The following is a 14,942-nucleotide window of genomic DNA, read 5'->3' as shown; positions in this document are numbered from 1 at the left end:
CCTTCAGGTAGTTGTAGACAGCAGTGAGGTCTCCCCTCAGCCTCTTCTTCCTCACACTGCCCCTCCCCAGTTCCCTCAGTCACTCCTCATCAGATGTATTCTCCAGGTCTACAGCTTTGTTGCCCTCCTCTGGACCCTCTCCAGCACCTCCACATCCCTCTTGTATTGTGGTGCCCAGAACTGAACACAACACTTGAGCTGTGGCCTCACCAGAGCAGAGTCCAAGGGGACAAAAAGTCAAAGTGAATCAGAAGTTTGGGAAGCAGGATTCAGGAGGATACAGGCTGGGGAGCAGGGTGTTGGGAGTTAGAGAGTGAACATAGAGCATTTTGAAGCCTGTAGGTTCCTCTTCAGAATTATTTCTGGGGGTCCTTAGAAGCAGCTCAGCTCACCCACCACAGGCTGCAACCTACAGATCTGTGGAGGAGAGCTTTAAGGAAAGGGGAAAAGAAATGAATTCTGAGATGGAGAAAAAGCTGTTCCCTGTGTTCTTGGTGGTACATGACTGGAACAGGGAGCAGGAACTGCAGCACTAACCCCACAGTTCCATCACTAACCAGTTGTCAGTAGCAGGCTGGTGTGCACCTGGAGAGGCTGCAGTGAGTCAGTGTGTTAGAGGGAAAGGCAGGGATGGGTGCTGCAAGCTGCCTATTGCAACCCAAATCATCATGAGAGTGACCAGAGCTGCTCTGCTTTGAGGAAGTGCTGCTGAAGAGCCATAGAATGGTAGGGGCTGGAAGGGACCTCCAGAGATCATCCAGAGTAGCATCACCCATGGCTGGTCACACAGGAACCCATCCAGATGGATCTCAAAGTCTCCAGAGAAGAAGACTCCACAACCTCTCTGGGCAGCCTGCTCCAGGCCTCCAGCACCCTCACACCAAACAAGTTTCTCCTCATGTTGAGGTGGAAGCTCCTGGATTCTAGCTTGTGTCCCTTGTTCCTTGTCCTGAAACTGGGCACCACTGAAAAGAGCCTGGCACCTTCACCCTGGCACCCACCTCTCAAATACTTATAGCCAGTGCTCAGATCCCCTCTCAGCCTTCTCCTCTCCAGACTAACTGGCCCCAGGTCCCTCAGCCTGTCCTCATCACACTGATGTTCCACTCCCCTCATCATCCTCATAACCTCCATTGGACTCTCCTGAGCAGATCCCTGTCTCTTGACCTGGGGGGCCCAGAACTGGACACAGTGTTCCAGTGGTCTCACCAGGTCAGAGTAGAGGGAGAGGAGAACCTCCCTAGTCCTGCTGGAAACGAGTTGACTCCTGAAATGTGCCCAGGGTTCCACAATGCTTTAGTTCACTGCTTTGTGTGGGACCACAGCCTGTGCCAAAGCCTGGACTGCTCCTGGGAGCCTGCTGCTTGAGAGGCTGCACCCCAAAGTCAGAGGCAACCTGGCAGTGCTGGGTTAGCAGCTGGGACTTGCTGGTCTACAAGTTCCCTCCCATCCAGGGTGATTCTGTGCCAGCAGTCAGTGTGCAGCAGTGAGGTGAAACATCCTTTACACCTTTGGGAGGCAGCTTTATGGTCAGCTCTTAGCTGTCAAAGTTGCCTTTCCCTCACCCCCCAGGGATGTGTTCTCTGCTCAGCAGTGCATTTACAGCAGCTGCTACATGCTGAGTTCTGGAAGAGCCACAGACTGACTGCATGGGGTTGGAAAACACCCTCCAGGGGCATCTTGTCCAACCCTCCTGCTGCCACCAGAGACACCTTCAACTAGAGCAGGCTGCCAGGGCCCCATCAAGCCTGACTGTGAATGTCTCCAGGGATTGGGTCTCAGCCACCTCCCTGGGCAGCCTGTGCCAGTCTCTCCCCAGCCTCACTGTGCAGAGCTTCCTGCTGATGTCCAACCTAACTCTGCCCTGCTCCAGTTTCAAATCACTGTTCCTTGTCCTGTCCCCACAGGCCCTTCCCCAGCCTGCCTGGAGGTCCCCTGCAGATACTGAAATGCAGCTCTAAGGTCTCTCTGGAGTCTTCTCCAGACTGAACAGCCCCAGCTCGCTCAGCCTATCCCCATAGGGGAGGTTCTTCAGCCTCTGAGCGTCTCTGTGGCCTCCTCTGGCCTTGCTCCAGCAGCTCTGTCCGTGGTGCTCCACCTGGTGGTGCCGGGGTCCTGCCAGCGCTGCGGTAGCCGCAGCCGGGGGTGTGTGCAGCCACCTCCAAACGTGTGTCCCTCTGCTTTCAGCTATAAGAAGAAAGATGCAGACCTGTCGGTGGCTCAGGGCCGCATCAAGGACCTGGAGGTGCTGTTCCACCGCAGCGAGGCCGAGCTCAACACCGTCCTGAACGAGAAGCGCAGCCTGGAGGCGGAGGTGGCCGATCTGCGGGCACAGCTCGCCAAGGTAGGGCAGGGACTGCCCCCGGGCTTCAGCACAGGCTGTGCTGTCAGACCTGCTTCTCTTTGCACCTTTGTAGTCAGACATCACTGATCCAGTGGCTCTGAGCCTTTGCCTGCCCTCCTGCATGTAAAACTGAGCGTGAGCAGTGCCTGTAAAGCTAAGCGGAGCAGCAGGGGGTCGGGAAGGCTTTGTGACAGCAGCGTTTCTGGTTAACATTGCTGCTAAGTGTTTCTGTACCCAGGAGACAGGAGGTTACTAAGTGTTGTCCTTTCTAAAGGCCTGTATCGTTTTCAGCTTGTGCTGGAGTCCCCAAGGGGACTGCTAGCAAGGAAAAGAACATGCAGCACTCTGTGCTTGAGGAGCTACCAAGCCTCAGCTCCGCTGCTGAAGGAATTCTAAAGAGCAGCTACCCAGACCTGGGAGCTTGGCTGCCTTACACACACTCCTCTGTCTTGGCTTCCTTGAACATCAGTGGCTTGGCTTGAGATTTGGTGTTGGAGCTGGTCCTGAGATGTCAAATGAAGACTGTAAAGGGATCGTGGATGGCAAACGAGGATCTAGTCAAAATGCTAACCTCATCCTCACACTTCTCCCCTAGGCTGAGGATGGTCATGCTGTGGCCAAGAAGCAGCTGGAGAAGGAGACACTCATGCGTGTGGACCTGGAGAACAGGTGCCAGAGCTTGCAAGAGGACCTGGACTTCAGGAAGAATGTCTTTGAGGAGGTACTGCCCCCCCAGCAGCCTCAGCACAGGCTGAAGTCTCTGTAGCTTTTCTCACCCTGCCTATAGCTAGTCCAGGCCTTGCTAAAATGGACTACAAAATGAAATAGGGAAAGGTTGTGCAGAGTTCCATGGTGGAGCAGTGGTGGAGCTGGAGGAGAGCTAGGTGGCAAGAGCACTGTTCCATGGGCATGTGAGTTCATGCAGCAGATGGCAGCTGGGGGAAAGGGAAAGTCTTGTTCCCTCTCCCTCGTGCTGCCCCTTGCTCACAGCAGCTCTGGGGGTTGTTGGGCTGCACTCTAACCTGTTGCAGGATGCAGCTACTCTGCTTCTTGCAGGTGCTTCTCTGCCTGTGTGAGGTGAGTTGGCTCAGTGGCTCTAGTGAGGACCAGAGGTTTTATGCAGTAAACAGTGGGATTGCAGGGCTGGGGAAGGGGAAGCAGAAGCTGACCTTCTGCACCAGCTTACTATACCTCCTGAACACCAGCGCCAATCCCTGCCCTTCAGGTAGTGGCTGTGAGCAGTTCCCATGTGCTGGGGCCTTTTGTCTCACCCGTGCTGGCTGTGATGCTTGACTCACCAAGCACCAAACCATTTCAGCCCCATTAACTGGTCAAGTTGAGTCTTTGCCAGCTTAGTGGCTAAGTCAGGAGTGCCTGGGCTAGGCTATGGGGCAGGGCTGTGTGGGTAAGGACAGGGGCTGGAGCAGGGCAGAGAAGCCAAGCACAGCAGTCACCCTGGGTCCTGCTGACCACTGTCTCACTGCCATGCCCTGCAGTGGTTGGAATGCTGCACACAACTGCAATGACTGAGCCAAGGGCTGGGCCAGAGCCTTAGAATGACTCTGTGCTGCTGACTGAGGGTGAAGCTAAATGAGACAGCAGAAGCTAATTTCAAAGCTTGCTGTGCTGAAGTGAGTGTTCTGTGGCCATCCCTGAAGCTCTTTGATCTCTGTACAGAGCAGCTCAACGTGAGAGAAGAGGGAGCTGCCTTCCTTTGGGCTTCTGAAGTCAGTGATTCAGTGAAGGTCTAGAGTTAGAACATCAGGACTGGAAGTGTGGGAAGTGCAGCCTGCCTGTGGAGCTGCTCAGCTCAGCCCTTCTCCTGATGCACTGGAGTCCCCCCTTGGTGTTTTTGTGCTCCCTGAGGGCTCATTGCCTACAGTTACTGAGAGGCTGCAGCTTGTTGGATTTCTTGGTGTAAAAACTTACCACAGAAGGGGAAGCTTCTTCCAGATGACAGCAGGGCAGGTTGCTGTGAGCAGAGGGCCATGTTCCTCAGAGTGTTTTAGATGTAGACAATTTCTGCAAAGTCACTTGTAAAGCTGCTCTGACTTGCTGTAGCCTCCTGGGTCACCAGGCACACGCTCAGCTTCGCTCCCCTTGCCTGCTCTTCCTCCTCAGGGCCCTGCTGCTACCATCAGGCCTCCTCCCAGTGCCAGAACCACTCCCTTGTTTGCCCAGCCCCGAGGGGAGAAACTTTCTTTCTCACGCTGTGCATTCAGACCTGGCCAAGCCTATGCATGATGAAGGGCATGAGTAAGGCTACCCTCACTAGCAGGGACCAAGAGAAGTAGCACAGAGCACTTGCAGTCCCCGAGCAGAAATGAGTAGTTATGTCTTCAGGACTGCTTGGGTTGCTGCTTTATTCCTAACCTAATCAAAGTCCAATGTATCATTGTATCATAGTATCATCAGGGTTGGAAGAGACCTCACAGATCATCGAGTCCAACCCTTTACCACAGAGCTCAAGGCTAGACCATGGCACCAAGTGCCACGTCCAACCTTGCCTTAAAGTGCCCCAGGGACGGCGACTCCACCACCTCCCCGGGCAGCCCATTCCAGTGTCCAATGACTCTCTCAGTGAAGAACTTTCTCCTCACCCAGTGGAGCTGTCTACAACTACCTGAAGGGTGGTTGTGGCCAGGAGGAGGTTGCTCTCTTCTCTCAGGTGGCCAGCTCCAGAACGAGAGGACACAGCCTCAGGCTGCGCCAGGGGAAATTTCGGCTCGAGGTGAGGAGAAAGTTCTTCACTGAGAGAGTCATTGGACACTGGAATGGGCTGCCCGGGGAGGTGGTGGAGTCATCGTCCCTGGGGCAGTTCAAGGCAAGGTTGGATGTGGCACTTGGTGCCATGGTCTAGCCTTGGGCACTGTGGTAAAGGGTTGGACTTGATGATCTGTGAGGTCTCTTCCAACCTTGGTGATACTGTGATACTGTGATACTGAGCTCACCCAGTCCTCAGCAGGAGATCTGCATCTGGTTAGAATGGAAATGTGGAGGTGCAGCTGCTCTCTCTAATTACTGTTTTTCATCACATGTGAGTCACAAAAGGGATTTACTTTCACTTGACTCCTTGCAGACTACTCTTGTAGGGCTGTGGGTTGAGAAGAGAGAGTTTGTGGTGCAGCACATGGAGTCTCTTTGCTGGTGAAAATTAGTGTTGTCTTCTGCTCTCTCCCCTCCCACTGCATTTTGACTTTGTAGTGTAAACCAGATCCTTACCTCAGCTGTACAGGGATGGGTTACACCTGGTTTTAGGTTGGGTCACTTCAGGATAGATCCTGCCAAATGAGTAACTGGTTTTGTGCCTGTGGTGGTGTGAGGTCCACAACTGGACTTGGCCTTAAAGGGCTTTTCCAACCCCAGACACCTCTGTGGGGTCACCTGCACCTCTTCGTGCTTGCAGCAGGTCTGAGCATCACAGAACGGTCAGGGTTGGAAGGGACCTCCAAAAGGCATCCAGTCCAACCCCTCTGCAGTCAGCAGGGACATTCTCAACTAGATCCGGATGCCCAGGGCATTCTTGAGCCTCACTTTGATTGTCTCCAGGGCCAGGGCCTTGATAACCTCCCTGGCAACCTGCTGCAGTGTTCCAGCAGCCTCCTGGTGCAGAACTTGTTCCTCACAGCCAGTCACAACTTGCTCTAATTTCAAGCCACTGCTCTGGTCCTGTCCCTGCAGGCCTTTGCAAACAGTCCCTCTGCAGCCTTCTTTAGCCCCTTCAGGTACTGGCAGGTCCTTACTAGGTCTTCCTGGAGCCTTCTCTTCTCCAGGCTGAACACCCTCGGCTCCCTCAGCCTGCCCTCATAACAGAGCTGCTTAAACCCCCTGATCATTTTTGTGGCCCTGCTCTGGACCCTCTCCATCTTAGCCTCTGTTTGCTAAATAATTAGTACTAAAATAGTGAATTAGAATCATAGAATGGTTTGACTTGGAAAGGACCTTAAAGGATCATCAGGCTCCAACCCCCTTGCTGTGGCAGCAACACATCTTACTAGATCAGGTTGCTCAAGGCCACATCCAGCCTAGCTTTGAACCCTTCCATACTTGGAGCCTCCACAACATCCCTGGCAGCCTGTTCCCGTGTCCCAGCACCCTCATGAGGAAGAATTTCTTCCTAATGTCTAATCTAAACCCAACTTCTTCCAGTTTGCAGCCATCACTCCTTGTCCTGTCCCTCCATGCCTTTGTAACAGGTTCCTCTCCAGCTCTCCTGGAAGGCTGCTCTCAGGTCTCCCTGGGGCCTTCTCTTCCAACCTGGACAATCACATTCTGCAAATTCGTGTCAAGAAATCAAAATGGTGCAAAAAAGCCCAGTGTGTGTTGGCAGTTGTTGTCTGAATGCAGTTGCTTGTGCTGCTTGCCCTAATGTGGGAATTTGCCTCCCCCAGGAGATCAGGGAAACCAGGAAGCGCCACGAGCACCGCCTGATCGAGGTGGACACCAGCCGCCAGCAGGAGTACGAGTCCAAGATGACCCAGGCCCTGGAGGACCTGAGGAACCAGCATGATGAGCAAGTCAAGCTCTACAAAATGGAGCTGGAGCAGACCTACCAGGCTAAGGTAACCACTGCTGGCCACAGCTCTAACGGGAGGTGGAAGCTTCCATCAGCCCTGCTGTCTGCCTTGGAGGGGACAATGTGAAGGAGCTTTGGCCACAGAGGCACATCTCAGCAGGCACAGCACAGCTTCAGGCTTCCCTTCCAGCAGAATTTACCAGACAGCTTTGAGGGAAGATAAAGCTTTCTTTTGCAGCAAGCTGAACTTGCAGGCAGATATCCACACTCTGTTTCCAGGGATTCACAATGATATACAGGTGGGAAAGGATACAGGAATCCAATCTTTCCCCCTGGACAAAGGAAGCCCAGAAGGGGCCAACACCACCTCCTCTGTCCCCACAGAGATCTAAGCAGCAAGGCTCATCTGTTCCCTGGAAAAGTGTGGGGGAGTCAGAGGGGAACAAAGGAACAGCAAAGAGAGGCAGTGCCAAAAGCCAAGAAACAAAATTGATTCTGTATCAGAGGACTTTAGAGGTTGGAAGGGACCCAGAGATCATTGAGTCCAACCTCTGGGCCAAGGCAGCATCACCCAGGGAAGTGTGCACGGGAGTGCATCCAGGCAGGTTTTGGAAGTCTCCAGAGGAGAGGAATCATAGAATTAGCTAGGTTGGAAGAGAGCTCCAATCTCCTCCAGCCCAACCTCTCCCCCAGCCCTATCCAGTCAACCAGACCATGGCACTAAGTGCCCCGTCCAGGCTTGGCTTGAGCACCTCCAGGGGTGGTGACTCCACCACCTCCCTGGGCAGCCCATTCCAATGCCAATCACTCTCTCTCTGCAGAACTTCCTCCTAACATCCAGTCTGAACCTCCCCTGGCACAACTTGAGACTCCACAACCTCTCTGGGCAGCCTGTTTCACAGCTCTGTGACCCTCACTGTGAAGAAGTTTCTCCTCATGTTGAGCTGGAACCTTCTCTGTTCCAGTTTGCAGCTGTTGCTCCTTTGGCTTATGGCTGCTGACCACCGAGAAGAGATTTGCTACAGCTTCTTGCCCCCCACCCCTCAGATATTTGTGTACATTGATCACATCTCCTCCCAGTCTTCTCTCCTCCAGACTAAACAGCTCCAGGGCTCTCAGACTCTCAGGTGCCAGCTGTGGTGGTGGTGCACAGCTGCCCTCACAGGGAGGTTCCAGCCAGAGCTGGGAATAGCTTTAGTCCAGAAAGGGCAGGTGGTGAGGAAAGGCTTGGAGCTGTTGGTGAGTGCAGAGGACACCATGGGAGCAGAGGATGGCAAACAACAGCCAGTGGCTTCTGCTGTAAGGGTTTTCTTTCTTCATGCCACAAATCCAGTTCTTCCCCCAGCGTGGAAGGGGGTAGGAGACCTGGACATTGGCTGTAAGAAGCTGCAGGGAAGAGTCAGGTTGCTTGGGCAAGGGCTGCAGCTCAGTATGGGCTTGTGCCTGGATGCAGTGAGCTTGCCAAATGAATGCAGCTACAGTGAGAGCCTGCACTGCCCTTTGCACTGCCACTTGTCTCCTGCTGTGGCCTTTGCAAAGCTCTCACTAGCCCCAGGACTCAGTGTGTGCAAAGCTGCTCACGTTGCAGTGATCCCAGTTAGTTCTGCACTGGAAAATGAGTGGATGTGGTTTACACTGGTGGTGGGGAGGCTGCAGGTGAGGTCTTGGGTCTATATCCAGCAGCCTTGGTGATGGAGAGCATGGGGTGTAAACTGGAGCTCATGGAATGGGATGGGTGGGAAGGGACCTTCAAAACTTATCCAGTGCAGCCCCTTGCAGCCAGCAGGGACTTCTGCAGCTAGAGCAGGGTGCTCAGAGCCCCAAACAACCTGACCTGCAGTGGTGCCAGGGATGGGGCAATTCCCACCTCTGTGAACAACCTAGGACAGGCTCTCACCACTCTCAGCATCAAGAATCTCTTCCTTCTCTCCAGTCTGAGTCTTCTCCTTTTGGTTCCAAATCAACCCCCTTGTCCTCTCCCAACAGACCCTGCTCTAAACTCTGTCCTCAGCTTTAGGCTCATCCCCTTAAGCACTACAAGGCCACCAGAAGGTCTCCCTGGAGCCTCCCTGCAGGCTGCCCAAGCCCAGCTCTCAGCCTGGCCTCACAGCAGAGCGCTGCCAGCCCTGCCAGCACTGCTGTGGCTTCCTCTGGCCCTGTTCCAGCAGGTCCCTGTCTGTGCTGTGCTGAGGGCTCCAAAGCTGCCCCAGCAGTGCAGGGGGGTCTCAGCAGAGCAGAGGCTGGATGTGAACACAGAAGTGATTCAGTCCACTCTTGGTTGAGCTGCCAGTTGGTGCTGGAGAGTGGAATGCAGCTCGCTCGGAGGGAAGCAGCAGTAGGTGGTTGTGAGGTAAAATAACAACTTCCCAGGGCAGGGTGGAACTAACCAAAGTTTTAACAGTGGCTTGCCAAGATTCAGTGAGTTTGGCAAGGTTCACCTTGGGAGAACACAAGGGCAAAGTGAGTTAAGAGGATTCACAGAGAGACTGGAGACATAAGGAGGAAGGAAAACTCTCCCATTGCGTCAGAAGCTCAGGGTGGACTTCTCTGCTTCCTCAGCTCCCTTTGGAGCCCAGGCATGGGAAAATCCAATTCTAGCCTTGACTTGGTCAAGAGTTCATGTCTAACGGAACTGCCCATACAGTGTTCAGAGTAGTACTGAGTAGCTGCATGGCTTGTGATGCTTCCTGGTGTTAATTCTTGGTGACAGCAGCTGAAGGTGTGCTTAGGTAGACAAGAAAGCCACCAGCAGCCTGGCCTGGATCAGTGCTGGTGTGGGCTGCAGGAGCAGGACAGGGACTGTGCCCCTGGACTGGGCACTGGTGAGGCTGCATCTCGAGTCCTCTGTCCAGTTTTGGGTCCCTCACTCCTAGAAGGACATCGAGAGGCTGGACCTGGTCCAGAGAAGGGCACCAAGGCTGGGGTAAGGTCTGGAGAGCAGGGCTGGGGAAGAGCAGCTGAGGGAGCTGGGGGTGATCAGTGTGGGGGAGAGGAGGCTGAGGGAGACCTCATTGCTTTCTTCAGCTTCCTGAGAGAAGGCTGAAGCCAGGTGGGGGTTGGGCTCTGCTCCCTGGTATCAAGGGATAGGAGGAGAGGAAATATCCTGGAATTGTGCCAGGGCAGGGTTAGGTTGGAGAGGAGGAAAAATGTCTTTGGTGCCAGAGTGGTCAGGACTGGCACAGGCTGCCCAGGGAGGTGGTGGAGTGCTCCTGGCTGGAGGTGTGAAAAGAAGTCTGGATGAGGTGCTCAGGGCTGTGGTCCAGCAGCTGTGTGCAGGAGGTGTTGGGTTCTGGTTGGACTCCATGGTCCTTAAGGGCTCTTCTAGCCAGGAGATTTGTGGTTCCATGAACTCAGCTGCTGCCAGGTGCTTCCTGAGGGTCTCTCAAGGAGGGATCTGTTAGTTTGGGCTGAGGACTCTCTCCTGAGGCATCCCTGCTGAAGGGCAGAGTCACCTGGCAAGCAGTGCAGCTGCCACTCAGGGAGAGCTCCACCTGGGCCCATGCTGGGGGAGTTTAAAGGGTGCAGTCGTTGGCTGCTGGAGAGCAGCAGAGTCAAGAGAGATGTTTCCATTTTAGCTCTGCTACCTTGTCCTGTGCTTTGTCTTCCACCTCTCAGGATAGTTTTCAAGACACCTTCACTCCCTTGTAGGTGAGGCAGAGGCTCTGCAGTTCACCCTGGGCTGTGAGCTGTGGCTTGCTGAGCAGTCAGGGCCTCTGCCACAGCTCTCCACCCCCTGAGCTCCCCCAGCCCTGGGTGCAGGGCAGAGCTGCAGCAGCTTTACTCTGGGTGCAGTTTCTGGTCGCAGGTTTGGTGTGGGTTGGGTTTGGTGTTTCTTGCCCTACCTGACAGAATTGGGCAGCTGCCAAAGTTCTTGTGGTCACTGCAGGTGCTTGCCAAGGGTTCAGGCCTCCTTGATTCTGGTGCTGCTGCCAGCATTGTTCAACCCCACCCCTTGGAATTCTGTGATGGTTTACAGCTTGAGCAACATTGGATTTACAGGTTCATGGATTCATGGAATGGGTTGGGTTGGAAGGGACCTTAAAGCTCATCCAGTGCCAACCCCTGCCATGGGCAAGGACACATCTCACCAGCACAGGGTGCTCAAGGCCTCATCCAGCCTGGCCTTGAACACCTCCACGCAGGAGGCAGCCACAGCCTCCCTGGGCAGCCTGTGCCAGGCTCTCCCCACCCTCACTCTCAACAGTTTCTTCCTCCTCTCCAGTTTAAATCTGACCTGCTCAAGCTCCAACCCATTCCTTCTCATCCTGGCACTCCCAGCCCTTGCCCAAAGTCCCTCCCTAGGTCTCCTTCAGCCCCTTCAGGCACTGCAAGGCTGTTCTGAGGTCTCCCTGGAGTCTTCTCCAGGCTGCACAGCCCCAGTTCTCCCAGCCTGTCCCCACAGCAGAGCTTCTCCAGCCTCTAAGCATCTCTGTGGCCTCTTCTGGAGTCTCTCCAGCAGCTCCAGGTCCTTGTGCTGGGTTCCAGAGCTGGAGGCAGTGCTGCAGGTGAGGGCAGAGCAAAACAGAGCAGAGGGGCAGAATCCCCCCCCCTGTGCTGCTGCTCTTCCTGCTCTGGCTGCAGCTCAGCACTCAGCTGGCTCTGGGCTTCCAGCAACCAGTGCTGGCTCCTGGACACTCGGGCATCAGCTGACACCTCCAAGGCCTTCTCCTCCAGGCTGCTCTTTAGCCTTTCTCTACCCAGCCTGGCTTTGTGCTTGGGATTGCCCTGACTCAGGTGTAGAGCCTGGCACTTGGCCTTTTTGAATTCCATGAGGCTGGCAGCAGCTGTGCAGACAATAGATGCTGAAAGGCAAAGCTCAGGGAGCTTTCCTTGGCATCAGTCATAGGACTTAGGGACACAGGATTTTTGTACAGGATGTTTGCACTGACTTAGCAGAGTCTGAAGAGAACATCCTAGGTGGGGGATGCTCTGTGGAAACAAAGCCTGCAAAATGCAGACTTGGAGGACAAAAAAGTGACAAGAGTTAAACAGGAGGTGAAGGAATGAAGCTGCCTTTGTCCCATGTCAAAGAGTGGTGGTTGCTGTGGATGGGGTTGGAATCAAAGGGAGAAGCAGGCTGAGCTTTGGGCTTCCTTCTCTGGGTGTCTGGATGATGTGTTCAGGGAGCCTGAGTTGTCCAAGCAGATTGTTGTGTGTGGCTGGTGAGAAGGTCTTGGGTAGAGGCTCACTTCTTGCTCTGACCACAGGCATTGGCAGTCAGCAAGGGGAGCTCTGGCTGAGGCTGTGGCACGGTGCCAGCTGAAGGGTTGGCAACATTCACAGCACTTCTCATTCTGAGCTCAGCAAGAAGGATTGGAGCATGTAGCTGACTTGAAGCTCTTGCAGAGCCCTCAGGCCAAGGAGGGCTCTAAGTGGCTTCCCTTCCCAACCCAGAGCCTGCTGAGCAGCAGAGCTGGTGAAGGCTCTTGTGCTGTGCCTGAACAGCTGCTCTGCCTGTAGCAGTTCTCAGGACAGAGGCAGTCAGGTCCTGGTTGGGTTCTGGGGTGTGCAGCAGAGGTGTTGAACTCAGCTGCAAGGACATTTACTCTAAGTAGCTACCTTGAAACTGAGCCTGTGGCAGCTTGGAGCTGTCAGATTGAGTTAAGGTTAGCCACGAGAACTGAAGAGAAACTGAAACCAAAGTGAGTGGTGGCAACTGTTGGGGAAGGAACGCAACCAAAAGGTCAGGCTGGCAGCTGGGGTGCTGGGCTGGCTTCAGTCCTTCTTGGAAAGGTAGGGAGTGAAGGCAGCCAAGAGCATGAGCTAAGTCCTGCTTGAGGAAAGCTTAAAATAAAACCACTTGGAGAGGAGATAGGTTGAGGAAAGGAGAAGGTACAGCAGGTGCCTGTGGATGGGTCAGGAGCATAGGGAAGGAACAGTGATTGTTTGACTTTCAGTAGCAGCAGGGGCAGGGAATGTCCAGCTGCAGACTCAGAGGAGCAGGAGCTGAAGCAGGTTGTTTGTGGAGCTAAACTCCTTGCCCCATGAATTCCAAAAGCAGAGGCAAACTCCTGCCTGAAGGATCCCCTGAGATACAGCAAGCACCAAAACACTGCCCTAGCAAGTCCCTGAGCTGCAGGCAGCCTGCTGAGACAGAAGCCCTGTGGAATGTGGCACTGAGCTCAGTCCCTGGGTGCCAGAGAGCTGTCAGACCAGGAGGTGACTTCAGCAGCCTTTGCTCTGCCTCTCTGTAGTGTTCTTACAACCTGTCACAAGAGCCTGGGCCCTGGGACACTCCAAGGCTGTTTGTGTGGACTGTGGCTTCAACAGCAAAAGCAAATCCTGTGGGGATAGGACTGGATTTGGAGCTTTGGTAGCTGGAGAGGGACTTGCTACAAAGAAGGCTTCGAGGAGACCTTGGAGTGGCCTTCCAGCATCTGAAGGAGGCTACAGGTGGGCTGGGAGGGACTGTTGACAAGGTCTTGTAATGACAGGAGGAGGAGGAATGAGTTTGAACTGTCAGAGGAGAGATTGGAACTGCATGTTAGGAGGAAGCTGTTTGCAGTGAGGGTGGTGAGACCCTGGCACAGGTTGCCCAGGGAGGCTGTGAAGCACAGAAGTTCTACAACCTCCCTGAAGGTGTTCAAAGCCAGGCTGGATGAGGCCTTGAGCAGCCTGGGCTGGTGGGAAGTGTCCTTGGCCTTTACAGGGGGTTGCAGCTGGATGATCTGTGAGGTCCCTTCCCACCCAACCCATTCTGCAAAACAGAACTGCCTGCTCCTTAGGGCACTCCCTTAGCATTATGCAGCTCTTGCCACAAGCTTCCCACATAAGTTACTTCAGGTGAAGCAGACTCTGTTTTTTTTCCCAGAAGGAGGTTTGCAGGAGCTGTAACTCACTGCAGATGACTTGTCCCACTCTTGCCTTGCAGCTGGAGAATGCCAAACTGTCCTCTGACCAGAACGACAAAGCTGCCGGCGCAGCTCGCGAGGAGCTGAAGGAGGCTCGCATGAGAATAGAGACCCTCACCTACCAGCTCTCCAGCCTGCAGAAGCAGGTAAAGGCACTGCCCCTGGCCTGGCTACAGCATCTCTGCCCCTTGCTGTGCTTCCTTACCTTCATCTGGGAGAAGGATGGAGCTGTACCACCTGTGCTGTGCCCAGGTGGATGCCCCTGGGTGCTGATTGTGCTGTCTCCCATTTCCCCAGGCCAGTGCAGCAGAGGATCGTGTCCGTGAGCTGGAGGAGATGATGGCTGGGGAGAGGGAGAAGTTCAGGAAGATGCTAGATGCAAAGGAGAGGGAGATGACAGACATGAGGGACCAGATGCAGCTGCAGCTCACAGAGTACCAGGAGCTGTTGGATGTCAAACTGGCACTGGACATGGAAATCAGTGCTTACAGGAAACTCCTGGAAGGAGAAGAGGAAAGGTAAGTGCAGACTCCACCTTCTTCCCTGGGTAGCAGACTCTGGGATTTTCATTCCTTACACTGCTTTTTCTGAGCAGGAAAGCTCCAGTACCTGAAGTGGCTACAGGAGAGCTGAGCAGGGACTTTTTGCAGGGGCTTGTAGTGCCAGGATGAGAGACAATGGATTTGAGCTGAGAGAGGGCAGATTGAGATTGAAGATGAGGAAGAAATTGTTGAGAGTGAGTGTGGGGAGAGACTGGCACAGGCCAACCAGGGAGGCTGTGGCTGCCTCCTGTCTGGAACCGTTCAAGGCCAGGTTGGATAAGGCCTTGAGCAGCTGTGCTGGTGGAGGTGTTTCTGCCCATGGCATGCACACTTGCACATCTCACCTGGAGACAATCTGGATTTGGTTTGCTTTTCTGATGGGCTTGGAGCACAGTGGAATGCATCATTCTGTGCTTGGCATTCACCTTCTCTGTTAGAGTTCTGTGTTTGCCTCTTTTGACACGATGTGGCCCAAGAACAGTGTGTTCCAGCAGTGATTTACTGGAGGGAGAAGGTCAAATGACCTCAGAGCTGCATTTCAGTATCTGCAGGGGACCTGCAGGCAGCTGGGCAGGGGCTCTGTGGGGATAGGCACAGGGCAATGGTTTGAAACTGGAGCAGGGCAGAGTTAGGTTGGACATCAGGAGGAAGCTGTGCACAGTGAGGGTGGGGAGAGACTGGCACAGGCT

At 54.3% G+C, this 14,942-nt stretch overlaps 1 protein-coding gene across 1 annotated transcript in view; it reads left to right on the top strand.

Annotated features, from left to right (window-relative positions):
- Positions 1-14,942, top strand: part of LMNB2 (lamin B2) — a 45,123-nt gene that overhangs the window by 18,793 nt on the left and 11,388 nt on the right. The window contains exons 3-7 of the mRNA XM_064175288.1: positions 2,188-2,344; positions 2,940-3,065; positions 6,736-6,906; positions 13,732-13,857; positions 14,009-14,229. Of these exons, the coding sequence (XP_064031358.1) occupies positions 2,188-2,344; positions 2,940-3,065; positions 6,736-6,906; positions 13,732-13,857; positions 14,009-14,229 (801 nt within the window). The remainder of the gene's footprint in view (positions 1-2,187; positions 2,345-2,939; positions 3,066-6,735; positions 6,907-13,731; positions 13,858-14,008; positions 14,230-14,942) is intronic.

Source organism: Pogoniulus pusillus, chromosome 41 (assembly GCF_015220805.1).
Source record: "Pogoniulus pusillus isolate bPogPus1 chromosome 41, bPogPus1.pri, whole genome shotgun sequence".
Lineage (NCBI taxonomy): Eukaryota > Metazoa > Chordata > Aves > Piciformes > Lybiidae > Pogoniulus > Pogoniulus pusillus.
Note: the sequence above shows the minus strand (reverse complement) of the source record. Positions and strands in the feature narration are given on the sequence as shown.